We start from the raw sequence: 21207 nt of genomic DNA, 5'->3' as shown, positions 1-21207 counted from the left end.
CATAGCTATGCGCGCAATGGACGATAAACACAGCCGAATCCGGTGCTGGCGCTGCGATGATAAGACACTACCCACCACAGCTGGGTTTTCGCTTCCCAGCTCGAGCATAAACCGAGCGCCACCCGAGCCCTGGACCGTTTGCGAACTGTTGTTTGCTGTGCCTTCTGTGTCCTGTCTCCTCCGGCCGTTTTTTCCGGGGCTCCCGGGTTTGGATGATGTCCAGCCCGGCGGGGGCGCTTCAGTAACGAAGTAAATTCCGCCGGAACAACAATCAGCCGCGCGGCGCCTTTCGCAGGCGGCTTTTTGTTGCCACTTTCGGTGGCCGTGTTTGGTACGGGTTTTAGGTTGCAGTTCGCACAAGGCACCGCCACCGAGAGCCCAGCGCACCGAGCGGTTTTTGTGGTCCGAGTTTCCGGAAAGTTGCCTCAAAAAATCGCTGGACCACTGGCAGTCGAACATCACACGGCCTGTTTTTTGCGCGCCACGAAATTTAATATTACCGAAACGAGCAATAACGACGGGCTACTATACCGTGTGGGTGGTGTGAACGGGTCCCGCCCCACCGCACACAACACCCACTGCAAATCCGCTTCGGGGTTTGTTTTGGGGGTTTTATCGATTGTTATCAGCGCCGTTTGCCAGCTTTTCGCGCCGCGCCCGGTGTGGCGGATTTTTTGGTCACACCAAAGGGCTACTTCGCACCAAATACCCAACAAACCGACCTGGATCCGACAAACGGTGGTGTGGCGATGTACATATGCGCGGGGTGTTGGCTGCTGCCGACACCAGCAACCAAAGTGTCCTGATGTTATTTTGTTTTTCGGCTATCAAAGCGAAGCAAATTAAGTGCGCACTTCCTTTGGATCCCGCCCGCCTGTCTGTGCGGATGCGATAGGATGAAAATGAATGGAAGTAAAGCATATTAAAGAAGTAAAGCCACACGAGTCCGCACCTTTTGGAACTGAGTTTGATAATAAATAAAGTAAATGGCGTTTGCAGTTCGGCCGTTGTTCAATCGACCACACCACATCGATTGATCAGTTCTAATGAGAAAGACGACGTTTCGAACCTTAACCACGCAACTACTTGACTGAGGAAATTTATGTCCATTATATCAAGGTTTTATTTGTTTTTCGTATTGAGTAAACTATAATAGTAAAATAAGGTAAATGGAGCCAATTACTAACAGTAAACTGTTTATTGGTCCAGATCACCTAGTATAGTCACCAAAATAGTAGAAATTCTACCAGAAGATGCGTCAATTTCGGATGGAAAGTTAAGACGCAACGTAAGGGAATCATTTAAATCAATATTTTCCTTACTAAATTCAAGTGGCCACTAACATTTGGTTCTGCATAGTACACACATATCACTGTGGCCAAAAAAGTAACAAGAATTTGCCTGTAACTCAAAAACTGTTTATTTATTCGTCTAAATTCATTTTATCTCCCTCAAAGTAGTCCCCCCGCGGTTGCATTAAACTTATGCCAACTTGTTTCTTTTCCCAGTTTTCAAAACCTTCCTAAACGTTTCGGTTTCTATCTCTTCTATTGATTCGAAACGGTGCGGCCCGGAGGGTAATTGTGGAAAGATATCGGACGAGTTTGGGGAGAACGTCATGTTTTTGGCACCAATCAACATTTAACTTTTCTGAGGTCCAAATGGTTGCTCAACATGAATTTCACTGATCCTTTCGATATTCCAACAAGGTCATCAGGGTCTGAAAGTGTCAATCAAAGATTTGGGATCACTAATTCTTAGATTTTATTGACGAGCCACATTCATCAGGTGGTGTTGATGGTCGCCCTGGTCGTGTCTCTTTTTTCGACGTTTTTCCGACCCTGTTTGAACATTTTGTACCACTTATAAACTCTTGTTTTCATCAGAGTTTGCTCACCAAAAGCCTTCTGCCACATTTTCAATAATTTTAACAGCAGGAGTTGTTGAATAATTTCTTGATATTATGAAAAATGATGAACAAAATTTTAACTGTTTGCAAAAGGACCCCTAGCGCAAACACTAATTAGAGTTTTGACGTGTAATTTGAAACATTTGCCCCTATTGAAATCACAAAAAAGTGCAAATCAAAATTCTCGTTATTTTTCGGCCACTGTGTTATGTCTTTAAGCACACATAACACCCATTACTCGCTTAATTCCAGCATACAGCTCGCTCGTTGGTTCGTAGTTATGACATATCCCTAGAGAACGCTTTCGGATGGAAACATCATTACCATTTGCGTTTGCCGCTCTTCAAACCGTCCCAGTGCGCGCGGTGAACCGGTTCATATTACTACGATATTACTTTGATATCACTATCGACTGGGCCAGGGGTTCCTAATGCAGTCCTCTATGTGTGTGTGTGTATTTTGGTCGAAATGGATATTTTCACGATTGACTGCTGGCGGCGGCCCTCCCGGACCGGCAGTGCGGCCTCCTGCGGATGAGATTGCTCCCCGACGGTATGCTACGACAAATTGCGTTAAAGTCCCTTTTATGGCACGGTTGAGTACTACTATCAGCGAAAACTCCGCGCCAAACCCACAAGGATGCTCGCCGTGCCGTGTGCTCGTTGGCATGGAGCCACATCGGGGACGGAAGACCTCGAGCGAGCCGGTGGTGCAGCAGGATATTTTTCCATTGCCCCGGAACCGGCCACCGAACCCCAACCGCCGGGCGGGAGAGCGAAACCGCGCTCGGCAGGTATTTTTCTCCGGCACAGACCGTGAGTTGATTGCCACCGAGAGGGGGGGCGGCATATGCTAAGCGGATCGAGCAGAGGCCGTCGATGCTTTTTGATAAACCAAAATATGGCCCCAATTTACGGCCGCAACCGTTACAGCTGCAGTTGGTCAATTTAACAATTCGCGTCGGTAATAGACCAGAAGGACGGTCCAGAAAAGGGGTTTTTCGCTCGCTCGGCTGTGTCACTACTCTCGGGATGTTTCGGTCTATTTACTCTTTTCATCGGGTGGCTGGCAATGAAGCAACCGCAGAAAGTGGATACCCATGACACCCAGCAGACCTCCGCTCGCGTCGTGCATGAAGTCGTCCTGTGCGGTTCCCGCTGGGGAAATTCCAGCAAGAGCCCGCCCCGTTCGAGTTTATTAAAATGGTACAGAATTTATTAACAATGGTCAAAGATTTTATTGCAACGTCCTTCCGCCGGTCCGACCAGCGAAATACGCGTGTGTTGCTCGGAAAGGATAAGAATCTTACTACCTACAATACTCTCCACCCCCCGGCCCGGCGTAGTGTGTCACCTTTTTTATGAGCAACACCGACATAAAGCGAACGCGCTCCGGGGGCATTGTTGTAAACATCATAAAACCACATTTTATTCCCAAAGCCGTTCCCGGGCCGCGCACATAAAACCAGACACCCGGCCAAAAGGGAGGAAAATCATTTCCATCTAGTGGCTGCCACAGTCGGCCTCTTGGTTTTCTGTTTTCGGCCGATAAGTTCCGCGGAACGGGCCGGGAGACACCGCGAAAGCGGGGGACAAAAAGAAGTGCCATTTGTGTGTTATTTTTGTGGATTGTTTTTTCACTCAGTTTCCTTTATTTTGTCGCCTGCCGGCCGCCGGTCCGGTTCGGAAAAATAGGAAAACAATGAATATTTCATGCTCTCCAGTCAATTATGCGCTACTCAAGCAGAGATGGACCATCTCCCGGTCGCGCAGGCGGGACAAAAAGGACATTTGGTGCGAGTGAATAAACCGGAGGCAAAACAGACAACACACCCAGCCACTGCTGCGCGTGCTCCTCGTGCTCCGTGTCGCTGATCCTTGCGATGGATGCCACGGAACAACGCCATTGTGTCCGATGTGGTGATGGTTGCACGTCCATCAGCGGAAGTCATTTATCAAGTCACTCCTGGTCACCCATCGGCTCAAAGGGGTCGGAGTAGGAACGCGGCGGGGGTTGGCGAGGGGTCTATTGGTTTCTGCTACACCTTGTTTCTGGGGGCTGGCAGTGGACCCAGAGCGCACCAGACGAAGATGTCGATGTAGAGTGACTCAAAAAGTCGTTTGGTCTTGGGAGTCAAAGCTTGGGATTTACATTGTTTTGATGCCTGCATCATTCTCTTCCCTTCTTATATTTGTGCCAAACTTCGTCATAGTGCCTACATTTCTGCAATACTTACGCTCGTATTTTGTAAGAGATCGAAAGAGAGTTTTTAATGTTTATAATGACCATGGCTGGGCTCTCGTGAAAAGGTTTGAAGACGAGGAATTCGAGAAGTTGTTGGAACAACTTGGATAAGGATAAGTATAGGATAAGGATAGTGGATAAGTACTACAAAAGCGGGATACTGAAGAGTTAATGCGAAACGATCCCAGAAGAACAATTTTCGTTCTTTCAAGTTCCCGATCCCATTTAGCAAAAAAAAAGAACAATGTTTTAATTATAACCGGAAGAGTGTCTCTATATTTGTTGCGCATAGTAGTGGGCTCTACTGAATTTGCCTGAATATTGTTCAAGTACTTGACAATTTGTAGTATCTTTTTTCCTCTCACTAAAGTACGCCTGGTTTTGCATTAAATTATTATTTGTTCCAAACTTTATGTGCCAACCCAATCGCCTCGCTACGGACTGTGCGGTTCCTCACGCCGTTCACTCGAACTTTCTTCCCGTTTGTGTTTTCCTATTTGGCTTCCAGTGCAAGTCCTGTTCTGTTGACGCTCCTAGACCGTCGGGGGCGGGATATCGCAAGAGGAAACCCGTAAGCTCCCTACCCGTGTTGTGGGGTGTTTGGGAAAGTGATTTCAATCCAGTGGACTCCAGCCAGAGTTCATGTAAGTGAATAGATAGAGTCACAAATAGGGCACCGACAGTGTCCGTTTCTCCTGTCGCTGCACATAGGTGGCGCGCAGTCTGCAGGATTCCTCCGCTACTCTCCGCTCGTCGCTGTGTATCGGCACTGACTAATGTTGTGGATCGGTGGCGCAGCAGCACAATGGCCAAATGCAATAATTTATGGCAGATGTCTTTCACAACGATTGTAGCCGTTCGTCTATTGTTCGTTTGCACAACTTCTTACCGATTGGACGTTGTACGCGGGAAGTGGTAGAGGGATGCCTTTATGCGATTGGACGAAGCCACCCGTAAGTTATGTGAACGGATGTTGCTTCCATGTTGCTTCCATTTGCCATCGGTATGAGCCTCTTCCGGTTCAATTCGTACTTATTGGGGTAGTATCTTGAGAAATGACTGGTCAGTCAATATGTCCTATGCACTTCGGAGCTTGATATAAAACATTCAAATAATATTCAGCGCGATCGACATTATGACTGACTGTCTGAAGGAAGCAAGCTTCCATGTGCCAAGGAAGCTTCGGTTGGTCAAAGGTCAGGGGTTTATACTTCTGCCGATTTTCAACCCACATTCGCTAGCCCTAGCTCGTTTAGGAGTGTGGAGTGTCCTGCTGGCGAGGCTCTTGGTAGGTATTCCATTTCCAAGGGTCTCGGGAGTTTGCCCGCGATCCTAGCGCCGTGCGCAAACGGCCCCTGTTGGATGAGGTTTTAAATTGTTTTATCCTTGCCCGCCAGCAGCCGGCCTCGGCCACGAAAGTTCAACAAGTCCGCCCGGACGCGCAGTATCTGGGGCAACGGGGTGGTGTAGACCTTGCCACCGATACTTACTGTTCCACTGCTTTGCCCATATCTATGCAAATGTCGTCGTCGACGTCGCGTCCCGAACTTGGACAGGGAGTGTTTCCGGTTGCGCGCCAACCGACGGAAGGGGAACCTGATATTAACTGATGGTTGGACATTTCAATAGGAATCCTCTCCACCGCGCCACTGCGGGGGACGGGGCCACCCCACGCTATCAGACGACGGAAGTGCCGGGCTCTCCGGGCACAGAGTGTCAGCTTTCTGCGATGCGATGGAAATGAAATTCAGATAAACTTTTCCAAACACAATTTCAATTCAAATATATATATATCTGGTGGAGCTCTCTCCGCACACAGGGCCTAGGCTGGCTGGTACCGGCCAGAAGCCGGCGAAGGATGCGCTCTGAAGAACGATGCGCAAGGTAGCAATGAAAATCAAATTTCAATAAGGTCAGATTGCCATGTCCTGCTTCATCACTAGCAGCCTGAGAGCCCGGTTCCCGGTTTCATGGCGGTGGTGTGTTGTATCGACCACCACCACCGCCCGATCGGAGGGCGGGTCGTGTCGAGCTCGTGGCGGAAGCCCAGCCGGTAGCCGGCTTCAACTTGGCCAGTTTCTTCCGGGTTGTTTGCCGTGTTTTGCTTTACATCATGCCCGATGACGGCCGCTACCGCGCGTATGGTATTCATGGCGCGCCCTGTTTGCCTGATTTTAATATTGTTTTGAACTTTTCCTAAAACATTCGATGGCCCGGAAACTGTGTCACAGAGCCGGCAAAGTGTAATAACTTTGGAGAGTTTTCGTCCCGCGAACTGCGTCCCAGGGCTGTTCCTTCGACCGGGACGTGCCGGCTAAGTCCATCACGCGTTCGTCGGATTTCAGGTTGGTTTGATTCAACTTTGATCGGACTTTGTGGAGCAAAAGTAATTTTACAGGAAGCAATTTTGGTTGCACACCAGACACGCATCGAATTTTGCGTTTTTAATTTTACACCACCAACGTGAATAAATATGTCGTTACAAACAACCATCCTCCGGGTTGGCAGGTTCTTTGTCGAGACTCACCGTGGGTACCCCATAAAATCGGCCAATTCCGGAGCGGTTTTGCTTTGCGAATTCCACCGCCACACGAGTGTCCTATGCGAAGGGCACCGGGCGGCGACATTCATGTCCTTTTTCGCGCGGTAATTTACGACGCCGCAGTGTCACCGGGTGGCCACCGGTGTGCGTTATGACGACGATGGCTGGGGCGTGCCGTGGCGATCGATGTGACTTTGGGCACATCGAAACAAACAAACAAACAAAACACACGTGCGCTCCGGTGCTCGTCTGGTCTGCGACCCCTTTCCGGGAGGGTCGGTTCTGGTCTGGTGCGAGTTGTGGTTGGCATTTGGGAGCTCCTTAGCGCGTGCCGGGGGCCGCGGTAGGGACCCCAAGATGGTGCTGGGACATAAAATAAAGGTTCCACCAGGGGTGTGTTTCTGTCTCCTTCCGGACATCCCCAGACCCAGACCCACAAAAAGCCCTCTCGCTCGTCGCTCGTCGCTTGCGGTCAGGAATAAATGCTTCGTATCTTTTGTACCACCCCGTGATGTGCCATTTTGTGTCGGTCGTCGTCGTCGTCGCTTGGTCGGTGCCGATGTGATGTACCCTTCGTGGGTCCCTCTCCCGCCCCCCTCCCCGGGGGAATTGCGGTCATGCAATAAATGGTTAACAACGAGACACATTGACCAAAGGGACCCCACGGTCTTCATTTAACGCTGAGGAACCGCAAAACACACCCACGTGCTCTGGTCCGTCCCCCCGCCGGACGCTTCCGTTCGAAGCTCGCGTGCCCCCAATTGAATAGCAAGGTGGTTGTGGTGTGGGTCCCATATAAAGAAGCGAGTTAAGTGTCTGGTCAACCGACACAAATCGTTTTCGTTTAAATCGAGGGCCGGTGAAGCGCGCTTGCGCCTTCGCGTGGTATGGCGTCTGTGCTCTAAACCTTACCTTTTGCATCGAAAGGCGCGCAAGGATAACGAACACGAACGATTTTTATTACACCTATCACAGTCCATTTCATGTTTATTGTTGGAGGAGTATGGAGGCAAGAGGTGGGTTCATTTTACGTAATTGAATTCCACCTTCTTGGCTGTTGATGTTGGATGCCGATCAAATAAGGTCTCTTGTTTTAAAACTGTAATTCATATGACTTTAGTTTTTCTTTTGCAACAGTCACGGGGGGAAATTAGGTCTGAGGTTATAGGTCCTTGGATATAGGTCATAAATCTACCTTACGTATTAAAATTATTTATTTATTTATTTATTTATTTATTTATTTATTTATTTATTTATTTATTTATTTATTTATTTAAAAAACAGTCAACGGGCAACTTAGCCTAATTGGCAATAAATATATTATACGACTTCTGTGATCTCGCTGTTTGAGCTTATGTTTGATTATGAAACAACTATTAAAAATGTCCATTAATTCTTCTATCCTTGTACTTTAAGATTTTAATATGGTGGGACAGAGCTCAGAGCTTTGTTTCGCGACTTGAAATGGTGAACAACCATTAATGCAATGCCGCATGTCGGGCAACCAAATGTAGGATTAGCCATTCGAGATTTCAGAGCGCTTTTCTAGGCGGAACTAGAGAATATTAAGAAGATACAAATCTGTTAGGAATTCACGAATATTCACCGACTTTTGACCGGCATTTTCTAAGCACCAACGAGAGCCCCCAAGCAGCATATTGTAGCAGGTTAGACTGGCCAAAAAAACCTATTTGTACGTGGCCTAGATTTGACCTGGACATCGTTAGTTATGTGTGCATTCGTGATAGCACCGAATTGTACAAAAAGAACCCAACAGCGCTTTGTTCATGGTTTGAAGAAGTCTTGGAGAACTTCAGCCCAGTTTATTGTTTCTGTGCGCACTGGTATTATAATGTTGCGGCATGTTTTAATTCAGATTTATGCTTCAAACGCCCAAATAATTTTTTGAGATGTCACACAATTTTTTCTGTCACAAACTGAAAGCGATCGTCTTGCGATCAATCATTGAGTTTTTAAACGATTTGTTTTCTCTTGCGCCCGGAACAAGAATGTTGCTGCCTTCAGTCAGTGGCGGCCAAATGCCAGCCTTGTCGCGGAACATTGCGCGCACGCGGGCTAATGTACACGCATTTTTTATGGTCCGCGCCCTGTCATTGGATAATCTGTCATTGGTTTGATTTCACAAAACCGCATCAACCGTCGAACGCATCCGGTTTTTGCTGTGTCTCTGTGTGTGTCACCTTCAAACCGTCGGGCGATTAGAGAGCTAGAATTCAATCGAATGCGACATTCCAACGAATTTACGAACCGTTTCAACATTCAGAGCCCGGGCCGACCACGAGATTGCCGTCGGGCCCGTGTCGTGCTCCGTTTTAACCACAGCCAGCAGCATGTGTAGCAAACAGAGTTTTATTTTCCCATTTTTTTTTAACAGCGGAAAGTGCGTCCGGTGCTGCGTCCACCGGAGTATATTTGAAGTGTGCTTCCGGTTTGCGTGATGCGCCATCGCCATGCCGAATCAGCTGTGTATTATTTATCTTTTGCCGCGTTGGCCGAGTGGCAGCGAGAAGAAAAAGGGAAATCGCGAATGCTGAGGCCCAAGGCGGCGCTGCTGAAATGGTCTGGAGCCAGGCCCGGCCCATTGTTCATTAATCGGAAGTGCAAAGTACGGTCGGCGAGACCGGCGGCGGCCAGTTAAGCCACCCGGTCGGTCACCCAGTTAGTAGCCTTCCTATGGAGCGGCGGCGAGAGAGCATAAACGACATAAATCACCCACAAACCGTCACAAATTCAAACGCGCACCCGTCGCACACCCAGGCCGGGACCCAGGTCGGGCGGAATGGGATATGCAGTTATGCTCGAATTCAACGACATGTACGCCACTGCCACACATTCCATTTTCATCGGTTTTCGGTTTTTGTTAATCTAAATATGAAACACAAAAGTGTGTATCACAACGCGGGGCCTCGGTCGGTCGATTCGGGTGGTGATGGCCGACCGAAAGCAGTGCACAGAGCGTAACAAAACTAAAAAAAACACACACAAATACCCCATAAATAGTAGAAACGGTTCAACGGGGGCGAACCTCTCGAACCGGGCGCCGCCCGATCATCGGTTGAATAATTGATTCTCTCTCGGGTTGGTGGGGGCCTATGCGCGCGCCGGAGGACATTTTCGAACATAAAGCGGCATAAAACGCTCGCAATGTCGCATCTCGCACCCCAGTGCCGGCGCAGGGCAGGGCAGGGCAGGGCAGGGCAGGGCTGGTGATTGAAGCTTATGATAAATTATTACTTTTCGCTTGCCTGGGCACAGCACTGCGGACTGTACTGTTGTGGAGCGAGCATTAAAAAACTGTGCCGGCCGGCGCGAAGCGGCAAGGACGTGCCAAATGTGAGTGAGTGCAGAAAATATTTGACTAAATTTGAAAGCGTGCGCTATTCGATTTGTTAAATATTTACGCCTCATCACTATCCGGTACTGTTGAAGGTATTGATACGATTTTCTGGCTAAATAGGATTTTGGAACATTTCCCATTTGCTATAGAATGTATCTTTTTTCTGATCTGCTTTATAGGGTTCCACCGGGCGCGTCCAGGTCACAATCAATCCGTCGGGTATCAGTTGGACGAAGGGGAAACAACGAAAAGCGTCCATTTCTAGTGCGACATCGCGACTCGTGTTAAGTAGTCGAATGTGGAAATCCATCCAGAGGAACGCTTCACCGGAAGGTTGCTGTTGCTCACCGTTAGTCGATGTAGTTCCCATAAACCAAGACATTATAGAGACCCCCATCCGAAGCCAACCAAAACTTGTTGAACTTGAACTGAAGAACGCCTTCTTCGATCGGGCACTACTCTGTTCCGTCGAAACTCCCCAAGTCAAGTTGGCACGTCTCCGGTTGGCGAGAAACCTAAAATGACTAGGGGAAACTCTAGACTTTTCCTCACACTGGCGCTCGTGTGTGTGTGTGTGCGCTTTTTATCGCCATATAATTGTGAATGTGTTCACCACATATATAGTGTGTGTTAGTAGCTGACTGTGCGTGTCACAAAGTCCCGAACAGCACGCCGCCTGCTTGATGTGACTTGTCAAGTGCCTATCGTGCAGCGCGCGTGCAGGCTTTTGACGTTTGGGACTTTTGGGGTGTCATGAGTTTATTACCCGATCACACGGCCCCCATCCGGCAGAACGCATCCGCACACAACACACAAACAATCCCTCTAATCCGCGGCAACTATTTCATTACGGCTCAAGAATTAGTTTCTAATTGGACGCGATGTCGCGATGACTCTCGAGTGGAACGAAACTTCGTAATGAACATCCATTCTAATTGCTTTTCTCTCTTTCTTTGTAGACCTCCTAGTTGGGGGGGGACCTCTGCAGGCAGGGAAGCCTTCCCGAAGACGGTCGCGATAACCGATGGGTGGGGAGCGGCGCAGTTGCACTCAACATTCCAACATGTTCGATCCTCCGAAACCGAACAGTGCAACACGCACGGGGAAACGTCAGGGGCACTATCGGATTCTCCTCGATGTCGGATGGTTTTGGGGGTGAAAGTAGCTAACGTTGAATCACGCTCCGCGTGTCGTGGCACATGCTCAATTAGTCGAGAATGTTGAGAGTGTTGCAGAGAATGTTCCATTTAATGGGGTCGTTTCAGTATCAGCCAACAACAACAACGATTCTCAACTTCCTTATCGCTCAGACGTAACGCCAGGACCACACGCTCTCGCAATAGATGACCCCCACCGGCGGGGGTCACACGTCACATTAGCGGACATGTTATTAAAACATTCACATCTCTCACAGTGTCAACATAATTGTCGCAAGCATGAGCACAAAAATCGCAACACCAGACACTCGCTGCACTCACTGAGGACGCTTTGCATTCTATCGCCACACTTATCGGCAGTGGCAGTGTTGATAAGATTGTGGCGGTATCTCACACTCTCACCGGGCGTGGAGTCCCCGCCGCCGGGCGGTCGTAAGCTGAGCTAATATTGAAAACAGCAAATCTTGGTTTGTTTTCTAAGGGACGCGTCCAAGCAGTAGCCGCCAGAGCGTCGCTCCCCCTGGGCGGGGGCTATACATGTTTATCCTTCCCATATTTACACCCTAATTGGCCCTACTCTTCGTGCTGATGGCGCGTCAATCGGGGTGCTGTTTTTTGCACCTCAAAGAGGGGTCTCAAACACCCGCTTCGCGCCCCTTCACAACGACGAATCCTGACGAGTTCTGAGCTCTCAAGTGTCCTTGCTTTGTTTTTACTCCCCAATTTTGCCGGCTTGTAAGTGTGCGTTTCCACGGGGCCCTACCCCTGGGCACACAATACGCACGTGGCGAAATTGAATTGCCACTGGAAAGACAAGAAAAAAGTGTCCCCGCCAAACTCCAAGCCGCACCGAACGATGAAAAAGTGTCGAACGGATCGTCGGTCGGCCCAATCGCACGGTGGTGGCTGCGGGGTGGCGGTTCACAGCATATGGGCGGTGATAGATAAGATGTGCACACGTCTGCTGCTACTGGGCCTTTCGCCTTATTGCTATTCGTGGTGGTCGTTGAGGGCAAAAAAATTCGTCGCAAAATCCTCCAGATTGGGTCCACAATGTTCAGTTAGCGCAAATGTGACATAGCATAAAACCGGCGGAGGGGTAAACATGTGCCAACAAACGGTGGCCATACTCCTCGTGTGTCGTGTCCTTCGTTTGCTTCTTCGTGGTGGTGGCATCGTCGTCGGGCGGCCGGGGAGGTGCCAACACACGACGGATATGTTCAAATGCATCAGGGGTTAACGGCAACATTGCGGAAGCAGCAGCATGCAACCAGCAAAACGGAACCCACAATCCGTAACGGGGACGGTTGCTGCTGCTGCGCCGTCAGTTTCACTTTGGGTCGTACTCGGCACTATTAACTCGGGCGGGCGAAAGACTCCGGGGGGCATCCGCGAGATGGATCCTGCTCTCGTCGGCGTTGTCACCCGTTGTCACACAACAACAACCCGACCACAGGGCTAGGAATGCGTTCCGCCGGGGCCCGATTCCGCTCGGCAACACCGGGTGGTTGATGGTGATGCTCGACGATGGATAGCATGTAATTAGCGCTAAATGAAAGCATGAATAATGAGAGCGACAGCGGCGTCGAATCTGCGCGCCTCGTTGGGTTGCTGCTGTTGCTGTGTTGGATGGCAAATATTTATTTGCACCGTTTTGTTTTTCCGTAGAAGAAAATGGTTGCAACTCTCAAGCCACAGCCGTGTGGTGCCACGTGGGGATCTACGCCATACGCCATAAAGCTTATCTACTGGATAACGGAGTAGCCCTAACAGCATACGGTGCCCGTGGAGCACGGATCGTTACTGCATTTTCGGTACGATGCACATGTCCCGCATCGCACCGTGAGTATGCTTTCGCAGTGCCACCCAGTGCGCGCAGGTACGCGCGTCCCCCCGTGAGGGTGATAAATTTTATGGATGTAATTTGAATCTGTCCACTGCCGATGACGCGCGCTGCGCTGAAGGAATGTTGCCGAATTTCCGGTTCGTGCGGCTGGTATATTCCTCGTTGTACTTCGTCTTGTCGCTGTCGCTCATCCTTTTTTGGGGGAATTCGGAGAAGTGGATACAATATTTCGGCGCCGGGCCGTCGTGCTGTTATCATAATCATTATTGACCATTCTCAGCCTGTCTTTCTTTGGTCCTTCTTCTTTCGTTGACTGTGTTGATGATTGGCCGCCGATGGTTGGTTATAAAACGTTGCGAACATTATTAAGGAACTATTCAATTCACTGTTCTGGGTCGCAAATCAAATGTCCTGTCAAAAGTGAAAAGCTTCCGTTTGATTGTTTCTACCGTTCAAGACCGTAGATCAAATACTAAATAAAGTTTCTTTTTCTCACTCCGTTTCAGGTCGTGAAGGTGATTTAAGTTTCCGCTAACGCTCGGACTCTGTAGTAGTGGTGTTACGTCAGAGCGAACGAAACTCTGCCTGCCAACACGCCAACCCCCGAAGTACCGTCACCATCAATGCATAGTGAGGATGATCTAATTGGCCGAACATACAATCACCATCACCAGCAGCAGCAGCCGCAGCAGCCGCAGCAGCAGCATCAAACGACACAGCATCAGATCACGACCGTTACGAAGGTCGTGCGCGAGGTGAAGCAGTTGGGCGCGGATGGAACACCGTTCGACTATGTAGCAATGCCTCTGGACATGGGAAGCGACGGTCAACCAATCGACTACGTGTCGATGCCGATGGGTATCTACACCACGCGGACACAGTACTTAAACTACAACCACATGGATCAACCGGACCAGCCCGGGATGGGTGGCCCGGGGGTGGGCGGACAGTCACAAGCGCAACATCTGCCACCCGGCGCCAAGGTGCTCGGTGCGGGTCCGGGTGGTGGTGGTGGTGGTTCCGGTCACTATCAGGACTACGAGCACTACGCACAGTACGCCGACGGCGGTGTTGGTGGCGTCAGCGGTGGCGTCGGCTATGACCTTGGCCAACCGGGTCACCATCAGGCGCATCCGCAGTCGTATCTGGGCGAGTATCCGATGAACGATCGCTCGAACACGCCACACAATTCGAGCGAAAACAGTGACGCCTCCATCCCGATGCCGATGGGCGTCGGACCTTCGGCTGCGGCCGCCGCTGCCGCCAGCTTAATGGCCGGCCCGGGAGGCTACCTGCAGGGGCAGTACGACGAGATGGGCGAGTATGTCATAGCGCCGTCACCGGGTGGACCGGTGGACCGGCTGTACCCGGACAATCCGTCGGCCATGGTGTACGGGTACGTATCGACCCCACCGTACGGTACGCTCAGCTCCCACATGGATCCCCACAATGGGGCGGTGGAACCGACGTACGCCACGAAACAGCAGCTAGCGTACGAGGCGGCTGCGGCCGCGGCAGCCGCTAGCGCGCAACAGCAGCGTGGCGGCGGAGGCGGTGGTGGTGGTGGTGGCGGCGGACCGATGGTAGCTCCGGATGGGTCGTGTTACTACGATGGTGACGAAGACCTGCACCAGCAGATGTCGAACCTGCAGATACATAATCACGTGTTTCTCCAGCACATCATCACCTCGCCCGGTGGCAGTGGTGGCAGAGGCGGGGTGAGTGGCGGAGCGAACGGAGACGGCAGTGGCAGTATTGGCGGTGGCGGCAGCGGCATGGGTATGGTCGATCTGGACGAGCAGCAGCGCCAGATGAAGTGGCGCGACCCGAACCTCACCGAGGTGATCGGTTTCCTCAGTCACCCGAACAACGCCATCAAGGCGAACGCGGCCGCCTACCTGCAGCACCTGTGCTACATGGACGACCCGAACAAACAGCGGACCCGCACGCTCGGTGGCATCCCGCCGCTGGTGAAGCTGCTCGGCCACGAGCACACGGACGTGTTCCGGAATGCGTGCGGTGCGCTGCGCAATCTGTCGTACGGGCGGCAGAACGACGAAAACAAGCGTGCAATTAACAAGGCGGGCGGCATCCAGTCGCTGATACACCTGCTCCGCCGGACGGCCGAGTCCGACATCAAGGAGCTGGTGACGGGCATCATCTGGAACATGTCGTCGTGCGAGGATCTGAAGCGGTTCATCATCGATGACGCGGTCGTCGTGATCGTGTCGTACATCATCATTCCGCACTCGGGCTGGGACCCGGCCAATCCGGGCGAAACGTGCTGGAGCACCGTGTTCCGGAACGCGTCCGGCATCCTGCGCAACGTCAGCTCGGCCGGCGAGTACGCGCGGAAGAAGCTGCGCGAGTGCGAGGGGCTCGTCGATTCGCTGCTGTACGTCATACGGATAGCGATAGAGAAGTCCAACATTGGCAACAAGATCGTCGAGAACTGTGTGTGCATCCTGCGGAATCTCTCGTACCGGTGCCAGGAGGTGGAGGATCCGAACTACGACAAAAATCCCATCCCCCACCACAGCTCGGCCGATGGCGGCAGTGTAGGAGGGAGCGGCGGCGGCGGCGGCGGTGGTGGCGGTGCCATCGTGAGTGCTGCGTCTTCGAAGGGCGAAAATTTAGGTTGCTTTGGGGCGAGCAAAAAGAAAAAGGAACAGCAGGCCGCGGCAGCAGCGGCACAGCAGCAGCAGCAGCAACAACAACAGCAGCAGCAACAGCTAGCCGCCACCGACAAGGACCACTCGGCGGCGAACGGAGATCCGGCGCGAATGGCATACAAAAACACTGCTCACTATAAAGGTAGGACGGTCGGACGGCCGGGCGGTCGCCGTAGCTCCTGATGTACTCACATTCCCCTCTCTATTTTCTTCTCCGTTCCCCCATTTGTACAGGAGCCGAACAGCTGTGGCAACCGGACGTTGTACATTCTTATCTTGCCTTACTGCAGAGCTGTTCGAATCCGGAAACGCTCGAAGCGGCGGCCGGTGCCCTGCAGAACCTGGCCGCCTGCTACTGGCAGCCGAGCATCGAGATCCGGGCGACGGTGCGCAAGGAGAAGGGCCTGCCGATCCTGGTGGAGCTGCTGCGCATGGAGGTGGACCGGGTGGTGTGTGCGGTGGCCACCGCGCTCCGCAATCTAGCAATCGACCAAAGAAACAAGGAGCTGATCGGGAAGTACGCGATGCGCGACCTCGTGCAGAAGCTACCGTCGGGCAACCCGCAGTGTGATCAGGGCACGTCGGACGACACGATAGCGGCGGTGCTGGCCACGCTCAACGAGGTGATCAAGAAGAATGCCGAGTTTGCCCGGTCGCTGCTGGATGCGGGCGGGGTCGAGCGGTTAATGAACATGTCGCGGCAAAAGCTAAAGTACACCCCGCGCGTCCTCAAGTTCGCCAGCCAGCTGTTGTTCACGATGTGGCAGCACCAGGATCTGCGCGACGTGTACAAGAAGCACGGCTGGAAGGAGCAGGACTTTGTGACGAAAACGATTGCCTCGCGGAACCTCAATAGCAGTAATGGTGGTGGCAGTGGTGGCGGTGTCGGTGGCGGCGGTGGCAGTGGGGCCGGTGGCAGCTACAGCGATAACTCACCCAACTCGCCCAACAACACACTCAACCGTCCGATGGCATCGCAGAGCGGTACCAGATACGAGGACCGCACCATGAAGCGGCAACAGGCCTCATCGTCGGCCAACAATGGTGGCCAGGCGATGTCCTTACCACCCGGTGATGGTACGATAAAGATGGGTAAGCTTCTGGGCACCGCGCAGCGTTGGCACAGCCAGCTTGGCGCATATTAACACTGCTATTGAACTCACCCTCATTGCGTCCACTTGCAGGAAGATGAACGAACTCTCAAAAATCCACACAGCGTCCGGATAGCGCCAATGGTGACCTCCTGTGATGATGACCCGACGGTGCGGCCCGAGAGCCACGCATCCGCAGCGTGCTACAAATCGTGGAGATGATCTTGATGAACCATACGACGACGACGACGAGGACGACGACGATACGAGAAAGACAATGACGATCATGACAACGATTAGGTGGTGGAGTGTAGATCGTAGCAGGCCACTCTCAATCTTTCTTTGTGCAGAAGGGAAATCGTAAACGATTCTTCCCTAGTATGCTAATCACTACTACTCGTAAGAGGAGGAAGAGAGAAACTTAGCCCACGACAGAGACACACGGAGAGACAGAGCAAAAGAGAGGCGAGTAAGCTGCCTAGGCTTAGCAATCACGACACAGCAACACAGCTTCTGCTCATCGAGAGAGGACCTCTGACCTTGAATGCTAGAAATTTTATTATTTCCGTTGAAAGTGCACCTCCTTGGCTTTCCATAATCAACTCACACACATGCATGCATGCATATACACACAGCCACACCAGACTTTCCACTACATTTCACCGAACACTCTTTTTCTCATTACTCTCTCTCCCTCTCTCTCTCGCGATCTCGCTCAAGTACGGTTGACGACGAATTCGTCGTCGCCCCAGCAGTCCGTAGTAGCTAGATAGTGTTTCATCCCAGCAGCGATGCATCTTCATCCGATTCGACCGATCGCGGTGATGTGTGTTTGCAAACGCTGCTCAGTAGATTCTATCAAATTCGCATTCTATCGACGAACGAAATGGGGTTTGTGTATAAGTGTAGTAAGAAATTGGACGAAAACAGGTTGCCAGCGATGTCGAGCCGGCGAAGCGAACCGGACGTTGCCAGAAAACCTAACTATCTGGGTTCGAAGTAATGGCGAAGTGGATTGGCTGCTTGTACTACTCCTAACGATGGCCCTTCGTGTTTTTGTGCCCGTTCTTTGACAAAACCTATTTCATGTATTTTTTTAACATTTATTTGCTGGTGGCCAGTACGCTTGGTTGCATTGCAGCGGGCTGGAATGGCATCGTTTTTTTTTTTATTTGGGTATCCTTTTAAAAGGTTGCCATTTCGAAGGCTTCGAAAGCTATACGGGATTAAATTAGTAGGCCACCGGAGCAACTTGATCACGAAAACATTCCATACGTTGGCTGGAAAACTGAATTCATTCGGTAAACGTCGCTTTGTAGTGCGGCATTTTCTACTTTAGAGTATTGACAATTAAAGATACACGGCATGATTTTCCCCATAAATTGCATTTTATGCGTGTGTTAGTATATTGGGAGTTATTAAGAAGGAATGGTGCTTGCGGTTTGAAAAGATAACTCTTGCCAGTGTGCGCACACCGTAACGGGGCCACCTCGTCCATAGACTGATCCTTCTTTTGTCACCATAAATTTTCACCATCTTATTCTGCTCCGTTCTGTCGGTTACACGCACAGCACGCACTTTCCTCGCGCATTCCCAGCGGCCGTAATGTGCGAATAACGGGTATATTCATTTCAGTCCGTATCAAACAAGGCGGGAGTAAACGCAATTCAGCATGGGACGCTTTGCTCTATAAATGTGGCATTCCAACCAAACAATCCTATTGCCGGTAATCAACTAACTTTACAATATATCTAACACTTACTTTATGAAACGAAAAGTATAAAACGAAACGATCGACAGGGTCGGCCGCTCCATGGCATAATAGTCTCGTGGAGGGTGTGACGACAGGTGAGGAACACACAGTTATCAACCTCAGCTAAGTTTAGGAATTACGACCTCTCTCCTGTTAAACGGCAACATACGATACACATTTTTGGATCTAACGATTATAAAGCACACTTTAGAAAGCATCATCACCACATCCCGCATCATCGAGCAGCTCAAGCGCATGCGCAAATAGCGTTAGTCGGGCTACACTCGCGGCGTAGACGGCAGCAGAGTGTAATATAAAATAACCAATAGCAAGTCATTTATCTTACATCTAGTGGCAACAAAGACGAAGTAAAGCGAAAATCGAAAGATCAGTGTAATTCACGTAACGGAAACATATTTATAATTACTTCAGGCATTTACAGAAAGCACACACACGCAGGCATCAGGCATAAACTAAGGGCAAGAGAATCAGTGGATTCAAACATGCAAGATCGGGAGTGTAAAAGTCAGTGTACGTACAGCAGGACAAACATGTCGTTGGCAAGGCGGAACCACTTTTCACGCATCCTCCATCTATATAAAAAGGCATACACTAGACCTCACATTCTAGAACAAAATGGTGACCTACGGAAACCCAATCCATTTTAATCCCTCGCACTAGAACCGACGGTAGGTGCAAAATAGCCACAGGGGCACCCCGTTACACACCACACGTTAAGGTAGGAAAGTTCGCATCGCAAAAGCAAAACAAGGAAGAGGCGAAATATTGTAGCTCAAAGAGAAACGAGACGGCGGAAACACACGACATTACAGGATCAACCAGTAATGTACTCAAAAGCACTAGCAAGCAACATGGGGTAACAAACAATGTAGGATAAAAGTAAACGTAGGGCATGCACCAAGAACCTTAACATGGCAGGAAAGAGTACGGGCTAAGCTGTGGCATAAAGCACACCGATGACAACAGATAGCGCTCAGGCAGCTCATCTTCGGGCACTAATAATGGCACAACGCACGGCAATTGCTGAGTTTCTGAACCACACTTTGCGTACTTGATTTCTTTGCGTTGCTCTTCTTTGTCTGTCTGTTACTTTGCAGTATAGGTCGCGCACGATGATGGTGGCCCAACAACAACGTGTGCTAGTTGAGAACCACCTGTGTCTCTCAGGGGTTGGACGTTGGAGGTCCTGGGTAGGACAAGGAAGGGCAAATCCTTAACCACAGCTAATATACGCATGCAAATGGAAATGAAATTTCTCTGAAAGATTTCTTCGCTCCTTCAATTGAAATGAATCTGAATGTAGAATGTTTATAATATAACGAAACAAAACAAAAATTAAACAAATACAACTCAAAACCAAAACACGAACGTGGACTAGGCGCTGGAACGTGGAACGTAAAACTCCAAAAACATTACTAGGCTTCACGGGTTCGTAAGGAACAAACACTCAATATGAGAAGGAACGAAGATGAGTGAGAGAGAGAGAGATAGAAAGAGGGGGAGAGAGAGTGAAGTAGAGAGCCTGTATTGGGTGGTTGGAACCAATTGCATTAGTAATTGATAATACAAATTACCCGGACGGAAACACAGACACAGAATCGACACAAACGCAGGAAAATGGTAGAAAAAATGTTAGATTAGGAGTAACTATACAAATAACAGGATATCGAATGATTGGCCATTGCGCGCTTGATTCAAACCCCATCTGCGAGGCTAGCAGGGGTAAATGTGACTAACTCCCAAAAACTGCCCAGTGAAGGGAGAAACTGCTCTCGGAACTCGGTTTTCAGCCAGCTCCGGGGAGTGTGTGGTGATGCTAGAATTGGCGCAGGAAAGTGCGAGAAGAATCACACATGAATTGATGGTCAATTTTATCGTAACACTAAAAACTCCCAACCCTGTACGACGACAAATGGAGCAGCATGTGTGTTTTGCTGCTGGGTGATTGCTTTAAAAAGCTGTACACAGACACAGGACAGGACAAAGCGCTCGCGCTACTAGTGTTCGGAACGAATGGGATGAAGCGAACGATTATGCTGCCATAGGAACAAGACACGTGTTGGGGAACAAAGTGGATGTCTGTTAACGGCTCTGTGTTTGTGTACTTTTTATCATCTTCCATCTAGAGAAGGAAAAGCTCATTCTGTAATTGTACTACAAAATACCAAACCTGCATCTCGATGGTATAATATGGATCTCGCGGAAATTTTTGGCGATGGAAAATTGATGGCCTTTTTATTGGCCGTGTCAGTCAATCAGTCAGTAGCATTAAAAAAATTCGATCCGTTTTTCGTGATGGTTTATTTCAACTTTGCGATGTGATTTGGTTGGTTTTTCTGTACTGCAAAAGAATTGACCGATCAGGAAAATCGGCAACGGATTAACGAAAGTGGAGCATAATTGCATAGGACGTGACATCCTCGAAAGCTTTCCTTTCTCGTACGCTCCTCAATTGCGTTGAATTATCTCTAACTGGAAAACGAATAGTACGGATTAAAATTTAACAACAAAAATTGAACACTCTACTGTACACGTGCGTTACGAACGAAATGGCAGCATTTGATAAGGGTTAAGACAAAAGACATGCAAACGCAAACGGTTTGGTAAAAAACAA

General features: G+C 50.1%; 1 protein-coding gene across 1 annotated transcript; it reads left to right on the top strand.

Annotated features, from left to right (window-relative positions):
• Nucleotides 1-13679: 13679 nt before the first annotated feature.
• Nucleotides 13680-17000, top strand: LOC128268058 (splicing regulator ARVCF). Its single transcript, XM_053005063.1, has 3 exons — nt 13680-15870; nt 15963-16820; nt 16913-17000. The coding sequence occupies exons 1-3, from the start codon at nt 13680-13682 to the stop codon at nt 16918-16920; spliced, it is 3057 nt and encodes a 1018-aa protein (XP_052861023.1). The 3' UTR covers nt 16921-17000.
• Nucleotides 17001-21207: the final 4207 nt, after the last annotated feature.

This window comes from Anopheles cruzii, chromosome 2 (assembly GCF_943734635.1).
Source record: "Anopheles cruzii chromosome 2, idAnoCruzAS_RS32_06, whole genome shotgun sequence".
NCBI lineage: Eukaryota > Metazoa > Arthropoda > Insecta > Diptera > Culicidae > Anopheles > Anopheles cruzii.
The sequence above is the reverse complement of the archived record's forward strand: the minus strand, read 5'-3'. Positions and strand labels throughout refer to the sequence as shown.

Bases quoted from the DNA above. Each gene is read 5' to 3' on its own strand.
- LOC128268058 (XM_053005063.1), top strand. From the start codon at position 13,680: ATGCATAGTGAGGATGATCTAATTGGCCGAACATACAATCACCATCAC. The intron at 15,871-15,962 runs GTAGGACGGTCG...CCATTTGTACAG, and splicing joins AAACACTGCTCACTATAAAG to GAGCCGAACAGCTGTGGCAA.